Source organism: Rhinopithecus bieti, unplaced genomic scaffold (assembly GCF_001698545.2).
Source record: "Rhinopithecus bieti isolate Rb0 unplaced genomic scaffold, ASM169854v2 scaffold_3040, whole genome shotgun sequence".
NCBI classification, from domain to species: Eukaryota; Metazoa; Chordata; class Mammalia; order Primates; family Cercopithecidae; genus Rhinopithecus; species Rhinopithecus bieti.
In genome coordinates this window covers 5,492,415-5,517,057 of record NW_016804657.1, presented here as the reverse complement: position 1 = coordinate 5,517,057, position 24,643 = coordinate 5,492,415, and the positions used below count along the sequence as shown (strand labels likewise).

Genomic DNA, 24,643 nt, shown 5'->3' with positions numbered 1-24,643 from the left:
AACAAAGTCATCAAGGGCCCAGGTTCTTTCCCCGTCTCTGCTGTCCTCAGTGTCCTTAGACATCTCCCCTTAAAAGATAGCTGCAGTGGCTCCAAGCATCATATTCTCATACAGCAACATCCAAAAGAGAACAAAGAAAATTTCGCTTCATATTGTCCCTTTTTTGAATGAGTAAAACCTTTTTCAGAATCTGCCAACACATTTCCCCTTGCAGCTTCTTAGTCAAAATTGCATTCTGTATTCATGCCTAAGCCAATCATGGCCAAGAAGTGAATTACTGTGATTGGATCTCTGACTAATTGATATTCACAGCCTCACACCCTCCCCTGGGCCTGGGGAGGGGCGTGGGCCCCCCACAGGGCCTGTGACACTTGGACAAGATTGGGATTTTGTGACAATGAAAAAGCAGAGGGGGCCGGGCGCGGTGGCTCAAGCCTGTAATCCCATCACTTTGGGAGGCTGAGACGGGCGGATCACGAGGTCAGGAGATCGAGACCATCCTGGCTAACACGGTGAAACCCCGTCTCTACTAAAATACAAAACTAGCCGGGCAAGGTGGTGGGCGCCTGTAGTCCCAGCTACTCGGGAGGCTGAGGCAGGAGAATGGCGTAAACCCGGGAGGCGGAGCTTGCAGTGAGCTGAGATCTGGCCACTGCACTCCAGTCCGGGCGACAGAGTGAGACTCCGCCTCAAAAAAAAAAAAAGAAAAAAGAAAAAAAAAGAAGAAGCAGAGGGATCTGCCGTAGACATAAAACTGAAATGCTCCTTTCTACCCACATGGTTTCCAGGAAGTATGCACAGGACAAGGACATTTGAGACAGGAAAATATAGCCTATCAGTATAACCTCAATATAATCCATTGGCCAGCATTCACAGTCCTGGGCTCTGCCATCACACAAAATGTATAAGAATTCTGTAACTGCCCCCATGTAACTTGTAATATAAATGAAAAGACTCATAGACCTCACAATTTAAATTACAATAAAAATTAGCATGTGACTAAATGCCAACTAAGTGGTATTTGCAGTGGGTGCATTAGAGGTCATTCTAAACTGGTAAGGAAAGAAGAATTTAAGTTAGGTTTTAAAGACCAGGCTGTAATCAATGGAGAAGAGGAAAAATGGGGGCTGGAAAGGCTGAGGGGAAGGCATGCACAAAGCATGACTGTGGGGAGGGATTAGCAAGCTGGATGGGGCAGGGGGCTCTGATGGAGTCTGAGGACTGGGGCATGGTGGGCAGAAGGATTCGGACTGTTGGGGAGGGAGAAGGGACAAGTATAGAGGCCTTTGAATGTCAGGGTTAAGTTGGTAAACAGTAGAAGGATGATTTGGGGCCAGGGGTAAGGTATGATCTGCACTGCATTTTAAAGAGATTATTATGGCAGAAGTAGAATGAGAGAGGAATCCCAGGACAGAAAAAAAAAGGCAGATTATTGATACAATCAGGCCTGACAAATTAGGGTATAACCCACAGTGGTTGCGGAAGGAATTAAGAAGAAAGAAACAGAACGACACGAAACATTATTAAACATTTTTAAGCTGCCGAATCAAACTCAGGGACAGAAGGAGTCAAAATGGCAAAAGAGATGAGTGAGAGGCAGAGTCAAGCCTCTCAGTAGTAACTCACGACTTTCTGATGGAAACCTGAGTTACAGGTGTGAGTAAGGGGTCCCTGCTCCATCAGAGGGAGGGGCCATTGCATGGAGCTACAGACGGAAGACCTCCCCGGGAGCAGCCTCAGTCTGTGTTTCTCCAGAAACAAAAGGCTGATAGCCATTTCACAGCTGTAGATGTCAGTTCCACGTAAAAACCTTCATGATTGGATACATCAAAAGGTTGAATAGACTTCCACAGATGAAAGTGAGCCATCCTTCATGTCATATTTAACCGCTATCGTGGCAAGAATCAGAATTGTGTGTTTTATTCAGGAGATTCCTGTGCTGAGCCGGAGGCTGAACTGGCTCCACACACACATTCCTGATTTTGTTTCTAATCTAAACCAAACAATGCACACACTGCCTGAGATATGAGGAATTATTCATCATGTCCTATCTTTATGGACATGTCTATCAGGACTCCCCGTATTGCAAATCACAGACACCTACTCAAATTGACTGAAGCAACATAGACCTTTATTGAGTAACATACTTGAAAGGTCAAGGGTTAATACTGGTCTCAGGGACTCAGATGATGTGACCAGAGTTCAGTCTGGAGCCATCTCTTGGCCCTGCTTTCCTTTGGCTCCATTCTTAGGCAGGTTTCTTCTCCATGTGATAAAATGGCTGCCAGTGGCTCTAGACTCCATTTCCAGAGTGACTCCAGAAGTAGAACATGCTGCTTTCATTCCAACAGATCCATCTAACGCCCCGGGCCTAACTCTTATTGGCAATATTGGACCTCGTGCCCATCCTTGAACTTGTCATTGTGGACAGCTGCTTGTGGGGATATGCCTGGGCTTCATGCCCACCGTGGAGCTGGAGGTGAGTCAGCCCTCTCAAACCACATGGGCTGAGAATGGAGGAGCTCCCTTTACCCAATAGAGAAAAAGAAGTGGATTCTGGGCAGAGAAAACAGCAGGCCACAGCAGCGCCTGAATCCTCCTGCTTGCCGTTGGTGTCACAGGGCATGATATGGGTTTACCCACCCTTCGTTCCTCGTCCACCACATCTCCCTTCCCTAAGGCAGCCCGGAGTAGTTGGTAGTAAAGGCACTTAAGATCCGTGCTCAAAGTTCAGGGAAGTGGGTCATCATAGAAACTTAGCACCATGCAGAATAAGGAAACTACAGACCGTGGATAAGCACCTGGGGCTGGCAGTCAGCCAGGGCTTCTCAGCTCCTCCTGGTGGGGTTCGGCCTGGAACCCAGGTTTGCTGACAGCCAGGTCTGTGCTTGCTCTGTCTCCCAGTGCTGCCTCTCTGGATAGTGGCAACAAGAAGTCCTTGTGAAGTCAGGTACCTTTTTTCTCCTTCAAATATGTCTTATAATATAAATAGAAAGAGCAATAGACATGTTTGTAGAAATTGACATTTTTTCCTTAGTGAATAATTTTCCAAGTAAGAAAGATACCTGCTCTCCAGCAATAAAACAAGAAGAAAAATACACTAGGATACTATTTATGGATTTGCACTGCACACAGTGTGAGGTGATAGCACTTTAGGAAACAAGCAGGCCCAGTGTTTAGAAAATCTCGCTCCATTGTCACAGGGCACCGTTCATTGATCTGGGTATTTCCTTTTCAGAATAGGTTCCAGATAAATCAGTCCATTAAACTCTTATCACCCCTTTGTTAAAGAGTGTCCTAAACTGGCATGGCACATTCAAGTGGTTCTTAAAGAAATAAGCCCTTCCAGCCTTGACTCTCCTCTCTGAGAGGAACCCCAGGAAGACACATTGGTTAGGTCCCTGCTTCGGGGTAGATGACTGCCAGACTTTATAAGGGAAATTGTCCCATCTTCTGGGGGAAGCTTTCCTTTCTGGCATCCTTGGTTCTCTCTCCTTGGGGATGGAGCGAGTTTCCCTCCCTGTGATAAAGATGGGACATAACCTCCAAGCCAGGGGGTTGGTCAATCCCAGGCCAGGGCAGGAGAATCCAACCGCAGGAAATGAGGACAGGGCGAGGGGGTAGTCTGACTGACTGACACCTGTGTCTCTTCTCAGGGCCCTCTGCATCCAGGCCAAGGCCTGGAGGCCCTTCCAAGGTCTCTGTGTCCACTGGTTGCTTAGGGTAGAAGAGAGGACCTGGCCGGAGTGATGCTGGCAGAGGAGGGCTTGGGTTGCTCACTGTTTCCTAGACCCTGTCCACGCTAGTCTCTTTCAGGGCACTCTTGGGAGAAGCCCCGTGTCTTCCAAATTCCAGCAACCTGCCCATCTGACTTCCTGTTACAGTCCCTCTCTGGAGTGGGCAGACACCCCGGGGGCTTCTTTCTAGAGTTACAGAGTAGGGAGTGAGCCCCTCAGCCCTTGGAAAACTGGAGAGACTGTGTGCTTGGGGCATGAAGTCATGTCTGTGAGCAGAGAATATTAACAGGTTTTCTCCAAGAAGGGGTTGCCCACACACACAGGAGCCACTTGGCTCTCCAGGATCGCAGCCTGACTGCAGCTGTCGCTCCCTGTGGAACTCAAGAGTCTCCAAGCCTGGCTCTGATTGTGGCTGAATGTTACGTATAAGGAAAGCATTCCAGTGCTGAACACCAAGGGGGTGGCTTGGCTTGTTAAAAACTCTGACTCACGCTGGTCATATTTTTTTACTTCGTTTTCACTTGTACCTGACATCCATGGTAGCTGGATACCAGAGAGGTGTTGTAGCTTACATTGTTGAGACAGTTTCTCCAGAGCATTTTTATAAGAAGTTGGAATAGACAATCATTTCCATATTGCAGCTAACAAAACTGAAGAGTAGGAGGACTTACCTAAAGCCATAGTTGGCAGGCCTGGATTTCTGGCTCCCAGCCCTGTACTTTCAGAGGAAAAACCAGGAATCATCAATTCTAGACATCTCAAGTACTTTTCTCAAGGAAGAGGAAAAATAACTATACTGCCATTTATAAATTGCAAAATGAGCCAATTTCTAGCTAAGAGCATTATTGTCCTTCAGAGTTACTGCTAAAAGGAAAGCATAGGGGTTCAGGGAGTAGCCTGGATTTCTGGCTCTCAGCCCTGTACTTTCAGAGGAAAAACCAGGAATCATCAATTCTAGATATCTCAAGTACTTTTGTCAAGGAAGAGGAAAAATAACTGTACTGCCATTTATAAATTGCAAAATGAACTAATTTCTAGCTAAGAGCATTATTGTCCTTCAGTGTTACTGCTAAAAGGAAAGCATAGGGGTTCAGGGGGTACACTTTGGAGTAGGCTCCCCTGGGTTCAGTTCCAATTTTTCCCCTCACTAGCTATGCAATCTTACATAAATTTTTTAATTTCTTGGTGTCTCAGATTCTTCAGCTGTGAAATATGAACGTATTTAAGCATAGTATCTGTTTTGTGGTGAGCCCTCAGTAAATATTGGCTATTGTTACTACAGATCGAGCAACCCTAATCTGAAAATCCAAAATCCAAAATTCCCCCACATCCAAAACCTTTTGAGCACTAGTCTGACTCTCAAAGGAAATACTCATTGGATAATTTCAGATTTTGGATTTTTGGATTAGGAATGCTCGACCAGTGTCATGCAAGTGAAAATATCCTAAAGCTGAAACACTCGCCCTTCCCAAAAACTAAGTTGCATTCAATATTCTAGATATTTGCATTATTATATGCATTCAGGGGATGCTGGAAGGGAGAGAGAAGGGACATAAATGTAGGGACATAAACATTTTTTTAGATAAAAAAATGGTCATTAGCAGATTATGTAAAACCATCTGCTGCTAGAAAGCCATTAAAATTGATGACCACATCCAGTCTCTAAAAGGGGGGAACTTTTTTAAATGAGTTTATCCCAGTAGGCCGTTAGAAGGCTCTCTCTTATTTTTATGTTAACTAAAATGATGTTTCTAGCTTAAAAGAAGACTCTGAAAGCTAAGAAAAGAGTGATGGAATTGCCTGGGAACATGTTCCAAATCTTACCCCAGCTAGAATGACTGTTATCAAAGCAAGAAAGAATAACAAATGCTGGTGAGGAGATGGAGAAAGGGGAAGCCTCATACACTATTGGTGGGAATGTAAAGTAGTACAGCCACTGTGGAGAACAGTATGGCAGTTCCTCAAAAAATAAATATAGAGCTATCATCCAGCATTCCCACCGCGGGGTATATATCCAAAAGAAAGGAAATCAGTAAATCAGAGAGACATCTGCACTCCCATGTTTATTTCAGCACTTTTCACAATAGCCAAGATACAGAGTCAACGTAAGTGTCCATCAGCAGATGGATGGATGAAGAAAATGTGGTACATGTACACAATGGAATATTACTCAGCCATAAAAAGAATGAAATCCTATCATTTGTAGCAACATGGATGGAACTAGAGGCTATTATGTTAAGTGAAATAAGCCAAGCACAGAAAGTCAGATATCACATAATCTCACTCATGTGGGAGCTGAAGAAGTGGATCTCATGGAGGCCGAGGGTAGCTTGATGGTTACTGGAAGCTGCAGAGGGTAGGGGGGTGGGGAGATAAAGAGAAGCTGCTTAATGGGTACAAAAATACAGTTAAATAGAAGGAAGAAATTCTTGTATTCTATAGAACAGTAGGGAAATTATATTTAACAATAATTTTTATGTATTTCAAAGTAGCTAGAAGAATTTTTTAGATTTTAACTTCCCAACACAAAGATAAATGTTTGAGGTGATGGATATCCCAGTGACACTGATTTGATCCTTACACATTGTATACATGCATTGAACTAGCACATGTACCACTAAAATATGTATAAATATTATCTATCAGTAAGATATTAATAAAAAACATTTTTAATGCTTTTTAAATTTTTAAAAAAGAAGGTGTCCCAGGGAAAGTACTTGTGGTAGCATGTCCCAGAGATCACTGGCATCCCAAAGCTCAGCTATTCATGATGAAAATGTAATTTCAAAGTGTTTTCTATTTTTCAAATCAAAGGCAATAGGACTCGGAAAGCGTGAGGGATTCGGGAAGTAGGTCATGCATTTGTCACACCTGCTCCTGTGGGAAGCAGAGGGCTCTACAGTAACCATCTTGGAATTTAAAATGTGGCTATAAATTAATTAATTAAATTCAGCAGCTATTTTTTGAGAGGCACACCATAAGAAGTATAAAGTATCCTTGGAAGCCACAGGTGGCCTTATGGCATGCAGAGTATTATAGCCAGATTTGGAACTGGATCCAGCAGGCCCAGGGAACCTCTCCTCTTGTAGAATTTCTTCTGCTTTTCCCGTCAACTCCAGTAAGCAATGCTCATGTGGAGCTGGGCTGAGTCACAGGCCCACACATACAAAACAGAGGCTGGCTGAGAAGAGGCCTTAAAGTTGAAGCTGTTAGGACAGCTTCAGGTTGTTTTTGCCATGAGCTCTGGGATGCTGATAGCCTAAGAATGAAATATTGTTCAAATAAGCACATTTTCCTGAACAGCTCATTATTTCAGCAGGATAAGGATTGTTGCCTGAGGGAGCAGACAGTTTCCTTTACAGTGGGGAGCAACTCTGGCCTCCTCAAACCTCTGTGCCCCTGTGCAGTTAGCCTCCCGCCTCCTCAGGAGCCTCTCTCTTTCCTATATTCCAGGGTTTCTCGGGGTGTGAAGCAACCATCCTCCTGTGCTTGGCTTTGGAGAGCCCAGCTACGTAGTTCCTATGTGGATGTTTGCTAAGACGTGTTTCCAGCATGTATCTCTAAGCAAAGATGGGTGATGACAGCCAGCCAGCCTGGAACTGATTTGATTTTCTCTGTCTTATCTACTCATCCAACGCACACCAACTGAGAATTCTGCCTTGTGCAAGGCATTCTCTAGAGAGGATGAATAAGGTTTGTTTGTCGACTTGAAATCTATAATGAGAGACTAATATGAGAACCTGCAAAAGCACAAAATGGAAAAGAGCAGGTCACAGTCAGATCATGGTGAATTCCCAGGTGGCTGGAGCATAGGATGGATAAGGATTTGGGGGGCAACTGGTCTGCAGGCTGTGACTTCATGATAGATCTGCAAACTGCATCATATAGCAATTGTGGCAGTAGCAATGGGAGGCAATGGCATGTTCTGCAGCAAGGTGGTCCACCAGGAAACATTCGTGAAGGAGCTGAATATGGTGGTGTTGCTGCCGCCCTGCCAGGGCGTCCTGCCTGCAGCCATCTTGTCTCTCAGAACTCCATTTGTAAAACAGAAATAACAGTCCTTGCTTACCTAACCAGGTTGTTTGGAGAAGCCAGTAAGATGATGGAAGTGAAAGAGCTTTGAAAACTTTGCAACACAGTGAACGACTTTTTTTTTTTCTTTTTCAACTTTCATTTTAGAATCGGGGTACATGGGCAAGTTTGTTACAAAGGTATATTGGGTGATGCCGAGATTGGGGGTATGACTGAATCTGTCACCCAGGTAATGAATACAGTACCCAACAGTTAGTTTTTCAACCCCTGTGCCCCTCTAATAGTCCCCAGTATCTATTGTTCCCATCTTTATGTCCATGTGTACCCAATATTTAGCTCCTAATTATAAGTGAGAACATGTAGTATTTGATGTTCTGTTCCTGTGATAGTTTGCTTAGGATAATGGCCTCCAGCTGCATTCATGTTGCTGCAAAGGACATGATTTTGTTCTTTTTTAGGGCTGCATAGTATTCTGTGCTGTATATGTACCACGTTTTCTTTATCCAATCTACCATTGATGGGCATCTGGGTTGATTCCATACTTTTGCTATTGTGAATAGTGCTGCAGTGAACATGTGCCCTTTTGGTAGAATGATTTATTTTCCTTTGGGTATTTACCCAGCAATGGGATTGCTGGGTCGAGTGGTAGTTCAACTCAGTTATTTGAATCATCTCCAAACTGCCCTCCGCAGTGGCTGTACTGATTTACATTCGCAGTGGTGTATAAAGTGTCCCCTTTTCTCCTAGCTTTGCCAACATCCGTTATTTTTGACTTTTTAGCAAAAGCCATTCTGACTGTTATGAGATGGTATCTCATTGTGGTTTTGATGTGCATTTCTCTGATGATTACAGATGACGAGCATTATTTCATGTTTGTTGCTCGCTTGCATGTCTTCTTTGGAAAATTGTCTGTTTATGTCTTTTGCCCACTTTTTAATGGAGTTATTTGCTTTTTGCTTGTTGATTTAAGTTCCTTATAGATTCTGGATATTAGACCTTTGGTGAAAGACATTTTTAAAAACAATAAAGTGTTTAAGCAGTGGGGCCAACAACACTATTATTTTATGATATCGTTTCTCACATTACCACATCCATTCCCTCATGAAATTATTCTTTTAGAGAAAAGGGAAAGGGAGGAGGTGCCAGAGCTGGAACAGCAGGAAATAAATACCCGCCTCAGGGCTACAGAGCAGCAGGGCCTCAGGGCCCTGAAAAGAACCCCGAGGCCAGGCCGGGGTGGGGCAGGAAGCAGAGCAGCCTCGCCTGTGGCTCCTAGTAGGTCTGTGAACTGTCAGATCTGCCCACAAACCACCAACAGCAACCCAGAGGAGCCCCAGGAAGCACCCTGAATGCCAGGCCCAGGGGTTCCCCATGGAGGCGGGGCACCAGCCCCCACCCTCCCTGTTAATGGGAGTGGTTTCCAGGTGACTCATATGAGTAAAATGCAAAAAATGAAATAGAGACCATCAATATGATTCCAAGTAAGACAAGTGCCAGGTCACACATTGTATTCTAACTTATCTCAGAATCAGAGAAGGAAATAGAAAAAGGCTTGGCTTTAGTTCTCTCAGAACCAGAGCACTTCTGCCCTTTTCTTTCTCTGTAAGAAATGTACCTGGGGCTTGACTAAGTAGTAAGTGAAATCCCCACCTGAATGATGGCTGCCTCCATCACTGGAGAGGCAGGACAGAGTCGGGATGTGGGCAGCCTTTTGAGGCTCACGGCTATTTTTCTCCTGGCTGTGCCAAGCACCAGCTCTATGACCTTACGCGAACTGCTTAACCTTCTGGGGCTCAGTTCCTCCGTGTTAAACATGGCAGTAAGGATAGTACCTTGTGGTACTATTAGAATGCTCTGCAGTGCCCAGAGTCTTAAGCCTAGTTGGTCATGGAGGCATTCGGTTGGCTGTCAATGGTCTCCTCTGATCTCTTCCCCACAGGGCTCTATGTTCTGGTTGGAGCCGGGGCCCTGATGATGGCTGTGGGTTTCTTCGGGTGCTGTGGAGCCATGCGGGAGTCGCAGTGTGTGCTTGGATCAGTAAGTGGGGCGTGGGGTAAATGGTGGGATGGGAGTGATGGAGCCGCCTGCATCTGAAGGGAGTCAGTGCCTCTGGCCCCTGGCTCCAGCTCCTCCATGGACTCTCTGAACCCTTGGCACGCACTTTTCCTCCCTCAGTCTTGGTTTCTCCATCTCTTATATATGAATAATATTACCTAGGGCCAGGTGCCATGACTCACACTGGTAATCACTTTGGGAGGCCGAGGCAGGAGGATCTCTGGAGCCCAGGAGTTCAAGACTAGCTTGGGCAACACAGGGAGACCCAGTCTCTACCGGGTGTGATGCCACACACCTGTGGTCCCAGCTACTCAGGAGGCTGAGGCGGGAGGATCACTTAAGCCCAGGAGTTGGGAGGCTGCAGTGAGCCATGACTGTACCACTGCACTCCAACCTGAGTGACAGAGCAAGACCTTGTCTTGAAAAAAGAAAAAAGAAAAAAAAAAATTATCTTTGTTCCTGCCTCATATGGGAAGTGTGAAAAGAAATGAGGTCATTGGTGTAAAGATGTTTTGGGAGTAAAAGTACTTAGTAATTGTAAGGGGTGACTATGATTGTTCTTAAAAATATGTGTGTGTGTGTGTGTGTGTGTGTGTGTGTATATATATATATATATATATATATATATTTCACAGTGGGTGAGACAGCTAAAATGTTTCTATAGCCAGGGAAGCACTGTTATCTACAAGGAAAACATTTATGTTTGAGATCAATAACTTAACCAAAATCCCTCTTGTGGCTTATTTTAACAAGCAACCTCTGTTTAAAAAAAATCAAATAATTTCAATTAACTGCCATACATTCAATGCCAGTGTAGCCTCAGAGAAACAGAAAGGAAGAAGAGGGGCAGGAGGAGAGAAAGTGTTGATATTTCTCCACAGGGAGTCAGAAACAGCAGTTTTAATACGCAGCCTCTCATCTCGTTACTCATTGTGATCTTTGGATTTTTAACTCTGGCCACAGCCTCTGACCTCTTGCTACATGAGATGTCTAACTTGTTTCTTTGCCATTCATTCTTTCTCTTTCTCCTACTGCTGAGCACATTTCTGTCTTGTTTATCACTGAACTTAGTTTGATCAGAGCAAATCCATAGACCAGATCAGAACTCCATCCAGAAGGACACCCCCTCACCTCTACTCCCATCTCCTCAAAGAACACTTTCCAGACCACAGAGTCTCAAGTCACCCCCTTCCCCATGCCCAAGCTGCATCAGTGACTCTCTCTCTCCTGGCCTTATTTTATATCTTTCTAGGTCTTTTGTGTTTGTCAAGTATTTACTGAGCACATAGATGCCAGGTGGTGTTCTAGGTGGTGGGATTTTTACATCACTATCTGAACTTACCTTACTCACTTTTTAATTTCTTTACTCAGTTATCATATATTCCCCTGTCCGATCCAAGGTCCGTGGTGGCAGAGACATTGGGATATTATCTTGTTCACCACTGAATACTCAGCACCAAGGACAGTACCTGGTGCAGAATAGATGCCCAATAAACAATTGCTGAATGAATGAATGAATGAACCACATGAAAGCGACTCAGCCATTACATAAGGAAGCTAAGGTGCAAAATATATAAATTGAGAAGGTATTAAATTAATGAAATTAGTATTTTTTCTCCTCTACAGTTTTTTACCTGCCTCCTGGTGATATTTGCTGCTGAAGTAACCACTGGAGTATTTGCTTTTATAGGCAAGGGGGTAGTAAGTAAATTACTTATAATGTTTTTCTGTGATGGTTAAAAGTGTTAGAATATTGATACCCATAATATTATTAAGAAACCAAATAATCTCCATTATTATAGTTTAAACAGAACTTTTTAACTTAGAAGTGGTGTGCAGAACTGAGCATATGTGTGTATGAGTGTGCAGGCATATATACATGCTCACTTTTTTTGGAGAGATAGTTCATATCTTCCATTAGACTTATGAATTGGTCTATAATAAAACCAAAAAAGAAAAAAAAAGGATCTCTAGTTTAAGATTCTTCCCCAGTTTGAAATGGGGTAAGAGTTAGAGTACAGACTTGAGAAAGAATCTAGATTCTCATCCCCTGTCAGACTGTCATTTCTTCTTAAGGATTGACCTGGACGGGGCCATTTCATTCTCAAAGACCAGAGCCTGCCCTGCTGTGGGCTAGTGAAGCCAGTTTATATTTGCTGCCCAACTCTAGGTGTCCAGAATAGCTTATCAGGAGGACACACAGAGGAAGTAGCCTTTCTAGAAGGGTAGAACGCACTGTGGGATAGAAGAGAATGGAATGGAAAAGGAGGAACAATGGAAACTTAAGTTTGCTGTATTTCACTTTAACTCCTGTGTCAATTATATTATGTTTATGAACTTATTTTATTTTAGACTATAAAAACAGTAAACATGTAGAATAGTAAATGCCACCTCTTTTTGAATTTTTCTGAAGTAGCTGGCTGTGTTCATAGGTTAGTTTAAATTCAGCTACATACAGGAGTAGAATGGGATCTTAGGACCTTTTGGGATTTCTGTGGATTTGAAATCACAAGCTTTTATACTAGAAAAAGCATTCTCTAAGCTTTATATGTTATTTGAATGTAGAAAGTTTTCCTTGGTGATGAATATCTTTTAAACCATGTCATAAAAAGATTTGAATGCTTTTAACCAATGGGGTAACAGGAATGTATAAGTCCCGATTCTAGCTATGCATCCGAATCACCTGGGGGGAGCTCCGGAATCTGGGGCCCAGTTGATGCTGAAGCCCAGCTGGGTTTGGGAACTGTCAGAAATCTTTCTAGCCCATGAAAACTGTTCTGGTTAGTCTATCCTTCCATCCTCAAAAGCATCTTAGAGACTCCAGAAACTATAATCTTCTCCATATGTGCAGAATTATCCTAAAATACCTATGGAAAGGCAGTATTTTTTTTTTAATTTCAACAGGTTTTGTGGGGTACAGGTGGTGTTTGGTTACACGAGTAAGTTCTTTAGTGGTGATTTCAGAGATTTCAGTGCACCCATTACCCGAGCAGTGTGTGCTGTACCCATGTGCAGTCTTTTATCCCTCACCCCTCTCCCACCCTTTCCCTCAGGTCCCCAGAGTCCTTTGTATCATTCTTATGAGAAAGGCAGTATTTTTGAAAGATGTGGAAGCGGGGATTTTCCTTGATGAAAGGAGAATGTTTAAAACTTCCCACTCAGTAGTCCCTCATTTTTCCTGGTATTTTTTCAGGCTATCCGCCATGTTCAGACCATGTATGAAGAGGCTTATAATGATTACCTTAAAGACAGGGGAAAAGGCAATGGGACACTCATCACCTTCCACTCAACAGTGAGTAACTTCACTTCTTCCTTCGAATTGCAGCTTCTGAAGATTATGTCTGAGCCAGGTTCTCACCAATCACCAGGATGAAAAATAAAAGTAAATTCAGTAAAGCCAAGTAGCACCCCCTATTTTAGCCCTTTCGAGTGCCATAGTTTGCATTATGTGTGGAACCCTAGAAGGGAAAGATGTCTGTCACACAGAGTTCACAAGAGGGACAGAAGAGCATGAACCCAAAAGACACATGCTCCAAAGAGACAAAAGAGCACAAACAAGGTTACAGAGAAAGGAGCCCAAACAAATAGCAGGCTCTGTCAGAGGGCAGCATTGTGGTGTAACAGAAACAAGTGTGATCTTTAAGTCAGAAAAGCTAATTTCTGGCTGCCGCTCTGCCACTTCCCAGCCTCGTGACCTTGAGCAAGTTACTTGGCCTCCCTGATACCCACTCAACTCTCTCATTTGGAAAATGAAGGGTCATGGGAGATGGCTACACTCCCTTCCAGAACATTCAGTGGAACTGTGCTGTCCATGGAGTGCTCAGAGCTACATGCAGTTAATCACGGAAGGCTTGCAGAGGAGATGGGCCAGGCCAGAATCATTCTCATTTTTTAGGCACTGTGATATGGAGAAGTAGCTGTGAATTCCTGGGTCAGGTGTTTTCAGGTACCTAGTTCTTGTCTGGGACAGGTATGTCCTGGAAAGTGGCTACCATTTATACATTTACACAGTTTCACCTCAGCTGCCCTCGGGACCTGAGGCAGCACACAGGTTCTTTTGTCTTAAAGGGACAGCTAGCCTAAGGCAGGATACCTGTTTGCTGGCCAATCTTCAAATCTGGTCTTTCGGACCCTGGAATTTCCTGCAGCCACTTCTCCCCTCTTTCCCAGACTATTCTCAGCTAATGAGTCCTCCCTGAAGCTCATAAAACTTGAGCTCCTCAGCAGGTTAAATGACCCCCAGTCTGAAAGAAGGAATCTAAAGCCCCAACCCCTTTCTAAAAAGCAACAATTTACACAGACACTGTCAATTAGCTTCTTGCCTTGTTTGGGTTGCCTTGAGTCACTTCCCATCATAAACTCAGATGGCTTTAGCGAAGTCATTTTCTCATTTTGCCAGCATGATTGTGTGATTCTTCGCTCTCCTTCCAGAAATAGCAGTCTGGGTTGCAGTGACTGGGCCTCGGAGCTGCTTTGCCGCCTTGGCACCCCAGTCCTTAGCAGGGTGCCCAGACTTGTAGCTGCTGCTCCTCCTTCCTGGCCCTGAAGTCTCTTTTCTGACTCTCTAGTTTCAGTGCTGTGGAAAGGAAAGCTCTGAACAGGTTCAGCCTACATGCCCAAAGGAGCTTCTAGGACACAAGGTAAGCTTCTACCAAGGTTCCTGCTCTACCTGTAGTGTGCGGTGTTTTTGCTTTCAGGGTAGGGCCAGGGGCTCAGTTCCTACCTCAGGGATTCTGGGAGGCCCTCTCTCAGTGACTTCTGTGGCTTGGCCTTATTCCATGTGAAATAAGTGAAGCAGTGCGGTGTCACAGTCCCCTGATGCCCTGGGGAAAGATGGTATGCCAACTTCCAGTAGTGATGCCACCTGCTTATGGTATTAATTAAGGTCACCAGGGCTGAAGTTTGTGCCCAAGAATGTTGTCCCACACCTCTCCAAGCACTGATAAATGCTTCCTTTATTCAGTTCTGTGCGTCAGACACTATGCCAGTTTCTGGGAACTCTGAGATGAAAAAGACATGGTCCCTGTGCTCAGCGGCCTCACAGACTTAGTCAAGGGCAATAGTGCTATGTAAGAAGTCTGAACAGGGAGCCCTAAAGCAGCAGATTTAGGAAAGGTTCATAGAGGAGTGGGTCCCTGAGCTGAGTTCTAACAAAGGAAGGTCATTCCGAGCCCAGGAAGCAGCAGGAACGCAGACACAGCCACCTGAAAAACTCCAGGACTGCAGGAGAACAGGGAGCCCATGGAGAGCACTGGGTAACATGTTGAGAGAAGCAGGCAAAGGCAGAATTGGACACCTGGAAGTTTGAGGAAGCCATTGATTTTAGCAGAGAATGAGCAAATCCACTTTGAGTTGTAGAGAGTATTTTCAGGCCGCTGGGGTATGAAGGATAGAATAGGGTTGGAGAGTAATGGAGGAAGACCACTTAGGTGGCACTTGTGATCACCCTGATAAGAGAGGATGAGCGGCCACAGCAAGTCAGAAACAGTAGGGATGGAAAGGAAGTGACGGTTGAGACTTTCAGGAGGCAAAATCAACAGGCCTGTGTGACTTAGTGGGTAGAAGTAGTGAGTGAATGGAAGGAAGGGGGCTAAGATTTCCAGACTTCTGCTTGGGTGGCTGGGTGGGTAGAGGTTCCACTCCCTGAATATAGGGAAAGGGGCAGATCCTGGAGACAGATGACAACTTTGGTTTTGGTCAAGTTTGTACTTGTCCTTGTGTGGGAAACTGAGCAGTTTGGCTGTAGCCGAAGTCCTCGGAGTGAACGAGAGCACCAGGGAGAGTGAACAGAACAAGGAAGGAGGAGGGGCTCCCTCATTTCAGGGGCAGACTGAGGCCAAAAAGCCAGCACAAGAGACTGTGAAGGAGGAGTCAGAGTCTACTTGGGAAGCCAAGGTGGAGATGGTTCACCCATAAAGTCAGATGCTGGGAAGAGACAAGTAAATGAAGACCAAAAATAGTTTGTTGGATTTGTTGGTTAGAATATCATTAATGACTTTTGTCATACAGTTTCAGCGAAGTAATTGGGGAAAAATACAATGTGGGAACGAGAGAGGGAACTATGAGACTATGGAGACAATAATGTAGATGTTCTTAGATCCTCGGCTGTGAATGGGTGAATGAGATTTTAGCTCCAGCTTGTGTCCCGAATTGCCCATTTAACACTGGTTGGGTCTTTCTGAGTTGGATGAAATGAACAAGACAGCACTCCCCTCAAAGTGCTCACGTCTGGCAGGGGAGACCCGCACAGGAGCCATGTACAGCTCGTGGGCTGAGTTAAGGCTATGAGGACAGTGCATAGGACGAACCTGGCATAGGATTCCAGGGTCCACAGGCGCTTGCTTCCCTGATGTGATTCTCAGGATGAATTTTGAGGGATGACTAGGAGTTCAGTAAGCAAGCAAAAAAGAGTGGGATATTTCTGGCAGAAACACAGGGCAAAGGTATGGAGGAGAGAAAAGGTAGCTGTCTGCAGGCGAGTGCCAGCGGCGGAAGTGTCTGAAAGCCCAGGTTGCCTGTGGGAGATGAGTACTTCAGAAAGGAGGGACCCATACTCAAAGGGCCAAGGGCACTCTTGTGAGACCAAAAGTCTAGCCTTCATGCTGATAGCTTAGGAAGCCATTGAAGGTAGAATCTGGGATGGGATCTACATTTTACCAAATTTGCTCTAGTGGCAGCATAGAGGATTGATGGAAAATGAATAGCGTTGAGCTGAGAGACACATTGGGAAGGCTGCTACCCTTGTTGTTAGCAAGAGATGTTAAAGAGGGTCTTTTAGAAAGTGACGTCTACAGGAGTGGTGACCAGTTAAAAATCAGAGAAGAGAGGAGAATCCACTACTGGGTTTTTGACTTCACCACCTACATAGATGATGGTGTCATTTACGGAGCTGAGGGAGAGAGGAAAAGGAGCCAGTTGTGGAGAGAAATGAGCTTTGTGTTTAACATGGTGATTTTGAGGAACCAGTGGCACTTCCAAGTGGAAATAGCCAGTAGGCAGTTGGAAAATCTGGTTTGTCGCTCAGGAGAGAGGTCTGAGTGTCAGCACTTGATGGGAAACTTAAAGCTATAAATACGGATTTGATCCATTAGACTTGGAAGAAAAGAAGGATGAGGATAGAGCCTTGGGGAACAACCACATTTAAAGGTGGGCAAAAGAAGAGGTGCCAAAGAAGGAAACTCGGAGGGGCAGCCAGACACAAGTGAGGAGACACTGCAGGAAGGAGAGGGAATGGTCACCAGGCACATATGCTGCTGTTGAGGGCGATTCAGTATTGATCAGCTGCCTACCTTATGTTCGGCACTGTGGATGCAAAGGGGAAGGAGAAGAGGTTCCTACTCCCAAGGAGCTTGCATTACAGTCTAATAGGAGGGACGAACATGAAGTCCACACAGTGCAGTGATTAGGCATGCATGGAATGTGCATCGTGCTCCGAAAGCACAGAGGGAAAGACACTTAGGAGAGGCCAGAGGCTGGGGGATGGGGAAGGCTGACGAGGTAATGATGTCTCAGCTAAATCTTCAAGAATGGAAAGTAATTATGCTAGCATTGGGCAGGAAGCGGGAGGGGGAGGCCTGCCTGCAGAGAGACCAGGGTAAACAACAGCACAGAGGTAGAAATGCCATGGTTTGTATGGGGAACTAAAAGCCTAAGAAGGTCTGCTAATAACTACTGAAAAGCTGACAGGATTTAGCATGTAAGGAACCAACTGGTGCGTGCTATGAGGGATGGAATGAGGACAGAGCCCAGGTTTCAGAGAGCAAGATGTGAGGAGAGAGAGCATCCTTTCAAGAAGTTTGGATTTGAGCCAAGGACACAAAAAGAAAGCTTACAAAAGCCAAAGTCCACATTACCATTAAACGTATAGAAAATATAGGAAATTAAAAGTAATATTTAAAATTAATAGCACATTAAAATGAAGAGATGCTGTTGTTTAACCTATGAAATTGACCAAGTGTTTTTTTTTTCCTTAATAATACACAGTTTTGGTAAGAGTGATGTGATGAGCATGTTCAGAGAAATTAGTAAATAGTTTTAAAGATCAGTATGACTGTGTAAGACTAGAGGATTAAGTAAGTTTATGCTCTTCTATCCAGAAATTCCACTTCTCGGAGTTTATTCTAAGGAAAACGAATCAGAAATGCAGACAGACATTTTTGTGCAAACCATGTTCATTACATGTTATTCATAAGAACAAAACGCTGGATAGGCCGTTAATATGTGGCAGTAGGGGATTGTTTAGATAAATTGTGATATATTCATATGATGAAATGTTTTACCACCATTAAGGATCATGATTTTGTCTGTAATCCCAGCATTTAGGGAGGCAGAGGGAGGTGAATTGCCTGAGCTGAGGAGTTCAAGCCCACCCTGGGCAACATGGTGAAATCCCATCTCTACTAAAAATACAAAAATTAGCCAGGCATGGTGGCATGTGCCTGTAATCCCAGCTACACAGGAGGCTGAGGCAGGAGAATCTCTTGAACCTGGGAGGCAGAGGTTGCAGTGAGCCGAGATTGCGCCACTGCACTACAGCCTGGGTGACAGAGCAAGACTCTGTCTCCAAAAAAAAGAATCATGATTTCAAAGAATTTTTTAGTGAAACAAGGCATTTTTGAAGTTGTTCAGTTAAAAAAGCACACTGTTGAATATAGAGAATGACCTAAGGGTGTAGGTGTGTTTGTGTGTGCAAGTATCACCAACAAATTTATTACCTTTTATGGTGAGAGTACAGATGCTTCTTTTTCAAAAAAACATCTGTTTTCCAGATTTCTACAAGAAGCATGTATTCCTTTTGTGACTAAAGCCAATATATCTTTTGTACATTTGTTTTTTACAAAAAGAAACTGGCAATGAAGGGAAGGAGGGCCTAATGGCAGAACTAGAGGAGGACAATCTTGAGTGTTGTTTTGTTTGTTTTGATTGAAGAACTTGAGCATGGTAATAGGATAAGTGGAAATGTCAATGGATAAGGAAAGGCTGAATGTATAGGAAGGAAAAAAAGTAACTGGCAGCACAGGCTTCCTGAGGAGCTGAGGGAGAGACCCAAAGCAGGATATGAGGTTAACTTTCTTTTATTTTTATTTATTTATTTGTTTATTGAGACGGAGTCTCAGTCTGTTGCCCAGGCTGGAGTGTAGTGGCAAGATCTTGGCTTACTGCAACCTCCGCCTCCCAGGTTCAAGTGATCCTCCTGCCTCAGCCCCACTAGTAGCTGGGATTACAGGCAGGTGCCACCATGCCCAGCTAATGTTTGTATTTTTAGTAGAGATGGGGTTTCGCCATGTTGGCCAGGCTGATCTCGAACTCCTGACCTCAGGTGATCCACCCACCTCAGCCTCCCAAAGTTCTGGGATTACAGGTGTGAGCCACCACGCCCAGCCATGAGGTTAACTTTCAACAGAGAAGGGTACCTCTTTGGCTCTGATTAGAGAAAAAGGAGTCAGGAGTGTGCTTGCTACCTACAGCAATGCCTGGCACTGAAGGAAGGGAGCATCTAAGTGTATAGGAGAAGGAGAGGAAGAGTGAAAGAATTGCTATAGGTTGACTCTCATTTTTTCCACTAAGTAAGGGAGCCACTCTATAGAACAGTAGTTTTCATACTTTTGTCAGAATGTGTTATAGCTTTCTCTTGTGGATCTGTGTCCTTCTCTAAACTGTGAATTCCCAGAAAGCAGGAGAAACCATATCCTATTGTCTCTGCATCTGCCACCCCTCTTCCAGTGACTAATGCAAGGTAGATGCTCAAGAAATGTTTGTTGAATGAATGAAGTGTGATCGGAAATACAAAGAGAGAAGTGAGGGTTTCACATAGCTCCGATGGTATCAGAAGGAACCAACCAGTGACAAGCGAACAGATCTGACCAATCTGAGGATACTGCTGAATTGAGAGTATCCGGCTATTTAAGAGCACTCCAAATAGGAGTGTTTGAAGTTGGGGAAACTAATAATAGTTACAGGTGATCTATTTGGCTTTCTGTCTATGTTTCCCCACATCCATGAAGGCCCTTTGAATCTATGCTGCACAGGTCTCTTATGGGCACAGATGAAAGGATAGGAACCCACCCAGCCCAGCCCAGCCACCACAGAAAAGAATGGTCTTTTAGCTCCCAAGACTTGGCTTTTCTAATTCTTGGCTTTCCTTTGTTTAACTTGAACCTGTTAAGACTTTTTAGTTTCTTAATAGGTCATGCCTACCTTGCATAGTAAATTGGATCAAAGACATAGAAAGTATTTTAAACTGTAAAGGACAATATGAAAACAAAGAGTTATTGTTTTAAGGGCATTTTACTTATTTGCTACAAGTAAGAAGTGGCTCCAAATTTTTAGATTCCTTGGAACCAGACATCCTCCAGTTACATTTCAGGGCTCTGAAGAAGCCAATGTCCTAAACATGAAAATCTCACCCAAAAGAGAGACTTCTATTTTTTTCCCCAAACTGCACTTTTGCATTGTTTATCAAGATGATGTTATCAAAGATGAATTGTTGAAACACGAGTAGAAGCTGGCGTGGATTGACTCTCATAGAATGAACTGTAGGGATGGAAAGGATTGGATCAGGGTAATGATTGACACATACAATCAGTTTTTATTCCTGGCTTTTTTTCCTCAAAACAGAATTGCATCGATGAAATTGAGACCATAATCAGTGTTAAGCTCCAGCTCATTGGAATTGTCGGTATTGGAATTGCAGGTCTCACGGTGAGAAAGTTCTAGAACTTACCTTTTTTGCCCTCTAAAAGCCTTGAAACTTTGCATCTTATTTCTCTTCAAGTGTGATAGTATCTTAAGAGAGAATTCTCATAAAGAAAAAAGACCTTTGTTCACAATGTGTTATATCTTCTAAGAACAAAGCTCATTAAATATATTAATAGTTTGTCCTCTAAAATATAACACAAATTTCAACTTTAACTCATTATGACCTTGAGTGTACCATTGTTATTAACTTCCCATTTTAAGGCTACCATCTGTAACCCAGATAAATGATTTTCAGTTCTGGGTCTCTTTCTACTGTTACAAATTCAGTGCAACGTATCAGGTTAATCTCTCTCATCTATGATTTGAAGAGGCAGCAGAGCATAGAGATTAATAGGGTGAGCTCTGGCATCACATAGTTTGGATTTAACTCTGGACTCCACCACTTGCAAGCTCTGGGATCATAGGAAAGTTTCTTAACTTCTCTACACCTCAATTTCCTCATCTTGTTAATATATAAACCTCATAAGACTGCCGTGAAAATTAAATGGAATACTACATATAAAGTAGTATTACAAATTATTACAGGTAAAGTGTCTGGGACATATAGCACTCAACAAATGCCAGCTCTCTGAATAATCTACCAGGCAAAGGCAGTGCCATAGAAGTTATTAAGCGTAGTACATCCAGGTCACCACCAGGTGGCTCTGTACGTCTAAAGTACAAAAGAAGAGTGTGTGGGAAGAACGCAGAGCAGCGGACAGGTATGGCAGGAGTTGCGAGAGATGGTAATGGAGAGAGTGTTGCGTCCACATCATTGAGGTCTCTGCATGCCCCTTTGAAAGGGTGGGCTTCATCCTTAAGGAGAGGGGAGTAACCAAGGGTTGGAAGAACCTGTGGTAGAGGATAGAGGAAAGGTTGGAGGGAGGCAAGATTGGATTTTGCAGGCTGGTTAAAGGGTGATTTCCATTGTTCAGGGGTTGGGTGATAATACCTAATACTAAGATGGCACTTAGTCTCTAGCCCTCTATGTAGATTAATTCATGGCCTAAACTAAGGCAAGGGCTGTGGGAATTGTGAGGAAATCAGTGAATTTGCAGTTATCAGGGGACACACAAGCACCTTCCCTTTTTCTGTATTTAGAGCACAGAGGGGTGGGGAAGTGGCTGGAAATACTCTGCTGAGGCCCTCCAAATCTCCTCCCCACCTGCTCTGGGGATAGCCTGGCTGCAGTTCTGCAGCTCCCCAAAGGACAATCCTGAGGCAGGTCTGAGCATGTTTCACAATCTCAGCAAATGAGCAGCCTAGAAGCATTCACCCCTGACTCGTGTCAGCAGTAGGCTGAGACTGAAGAAGTCTCACTGAAGCCAGGATGGGGTAGAGATTGCATCCAACCTTATGGCAGTGGTAAAGCGGAAATGCCCATAGTGAGCCTATCTTGAGTCGGCACCTCCAGGTTTCTTCGTTCTTTTCTCTGTGAAGTGAGAGTTGCACAATGTAATCAGTTAACTAAATGTCCATTGAGTGTCTTCTGTGCTACATACTGGTACTGAGTTCTGTCATCCAGAAGCTTGAAATGCTGTTCCTGGCCATACCCTTACCTGCTTCTGTCCCTCCCTTTTCAAAACAACTGATCATTCATCTTATTGAATTTAACATTTACAGATCCTAGTCTGACTTAGGATGAAATTGAGGAGAGAACCAGAAAGTTATAGTACCCATTTTTTAAAATAAACCTTGACAGTAGTTTATAGAATGGTGCCTACAGATAGGGGTCCATGGGCTCTACAAAATTGTAGGGGAAATAACTGCAGACAAGAATCTTTGACATTCTTCTATTTAAACCATGGAAGTGGATATTGATTTCAATCAAGTATTTGACTTCTCAGAGAACTATCCAAAAGGTAAAAGTCAATAATATCATAGTATAAACACTTTAGTTTATGCTTTGCTAAAACTGCTGAATTAAACAGTGAAGCATCATTTGCCCTTAAAAATGGACCAAAAATGAAGTGATGCTCCACATTTTTTTTTCTTTTTTTGTGAGACAGGTTCTCTGTCACCAGGGAGTGAAGTGGTGTGATCATAGCTCACTGCAGCCTCGACCTCCTGGGCTCAAGCGATCCTCCTGCCTCAGCTTGCCAAGCACCTGGGACTGTAGGGACACACCACCATACTCGGCTAATTTTTGTATTTTTTGTAGTGACAGGGTTTCACCATGTTTCCCAGGCTGGTCTAGAACTCTTGAGCTCAAGCGATCCTCCCACCACAGCCTCCCAAAGTGCTGGGATTACAGGCATGAGCCACTGCACCCAGCTGATACTCCATTTTTTGATATACGGACACTGTTGTAAAAATTCAGAGCTTTTCCAACAATGGAAGATTATTTAGACCACAAGCATATCTAAACAACAAATGGTTATGAACACAGTTTTCAAAATAAACTTATAAAAGAGATCTGGGATTAACCTGAAATATAAAATTCCAAAGCCAGTATTATATCTGTCTTTCACAAGTATTCAGAACGGTTCTATAATTCTGAAGCAGGGTAGGTTCCTTTAAAGCAGAGCCTTGTTACTTGTTAACAATAATCAAATACATTTAAACAGTTAATCTGGAAATCTTTACCCCATAGCCAACCTTAAGTAACATACTAAAATGTCATTTGTAACTGGTAATTATTGGTTATAATTATTTGTTAACTTGAGTTAGACACACAGGAAGTCTGCTGAACTTTTTACCAATCAGTACCCATTTCAAAGTCACCGATGAGTGTTTCCTTCTGTTTCAGATCTTTGGCATGATATTCAGTATGGTCCTCTGCTGTGCGATACGAAACTCACGAGATGTGATATGAAGCTACTTCTACATGAAAATTGCAATCTAAAGCTTTCATACCAAATGTCACAGGAGCTGTCTCCCAGCTCATTTTTAATACTGAAATGACATTAGTATCTAAAATAATTTGCTGTCAATTGTACATTTGCATGAGTACATATGTTTGGCTCATTACTGGTTTATCCCTTGAGTGAATGCCTGTGAATGTTGACTGAGAGCATATTCATGTGTGGCCTGTGTGTTTCTGAAATATGCTTTATACATAATGAAATCTGTTGGCTGGGAATTCCTGATTCTTGTTATATAAGAGAAACAACCTATTTCACTCCCAGAAAAAAAGATCAAAGAGCTTTCAGAAACTTTGAGAACTTGGTTATTTAGAAAAAGTGATAATGGGTCAATTTCTCAGACTGTAGCCATTGAAAAATAGATGCAGAGAATTCAGAGATTTCTTCTTAATGGAAGCAATAAGCTGTAAGAATTGAGAGATCACAATGGAGTGTTAAAACTGACTGTATCTAAGTTGGTTGTAAGGGTGTCCTGGGTTTTTTTTATATACATGCTCTCCCCAGAATACAGTAAACCACAGTTTTAGAACTAAACACATCTGTAAAACTAAATATAGCATGGAAAATCTAATTTGAATAAGTCATGCTTTCCTAGAATTTAAAAATAAAAAAGTCTTCCTCTGGAAAGAGAAGTCACACAGACAATCATGTGCCCTATAAAAGTGAGTGTTTATAGGACTAAAACCTTTTAACAACTTCCTAAGGAAATATTTTGTTCTTATACAAAATCATGTAAATATTGCTTTATTACTTTCCTTTTCTGACCCTGCTGTAAACTACTGCAACCCTCACATCCTCAAAGGGACTTTTATCTCAAACTCTTCTGTTTCTCCAAATATAAGGACAAAAGACTAAAGCAAGAGATCTGGCAGTTGAAAATTGTGGGAAAGAGAATTTTAACTGGCACTGTATCTTTGAAATACCTCATAACTTACATTTACATGTTTTCCCAATTTGTATTTTTCTTATATCTNTGAGTGTTTATAGGACTAAAAACCTTTTAACAACTTCCTAAGGAAATATTTTTGTTCTTATACAAAATCATGTAAATATTGCTTTATTACTTTCCTTTTCTGACCCTGCTGTAAACTACTGCAACCCTCACATCCTCAAAGGGACTTTTATCTCAAACTCTTCTGTTTCTCCAAATATAAGGACAAAAAGACTAAAGCAAGAGATCTGGCAGTTGAAAATTGTGGGAAAGAGAATTTTAACTGG

At 43.2% G+C, this 24,643-nt stretch overlaps 1 protein-coding gene across 2 annotated transcripts in view; it reads left to right on the top strand.

The window, feature by feature from the left end:
- TSPAN2 (tetraspanin 2) overlaps positions 1-24,287 on the top strand; it is a 42,297-nt gene extending 18,010 nt beyond the window's left edge. Inside the window, exons 3-8 of one of the 2 annotated variants that reach the window (XM_017869791.1) lie at positions 9,709-9,806; positions 11,451-11,525; positions 13,018-13,116; positions 14,393-14,464; positions 20,442-20,525; positions 23,311-24,287. In XM_017869791.1, the coding sequence (XP_017725280.1) occupies positions 9,709-9,806; positions 11,451-11,525; positions 13,018-13,116; positions 14,393-14,464; positions 20,442-20,525; positions 23,311-23,376 (494 nt within the window). In that variant the 3' untranslated portion in view covers positions 23,377-24,287. The remainder of the gene's footprint in view (positions 1-9,708; positions 9,807-11,450; positions 11,526-13,017; positions 13,117-14,392; positions 14,465-20,441; positions 20,526-23,310) is intronic. The other variant, XM_017869792.1, reaches the window with a different exon arrangement.
- Positions 24,288-24,643: the final 356 nt, after the last annotated feature.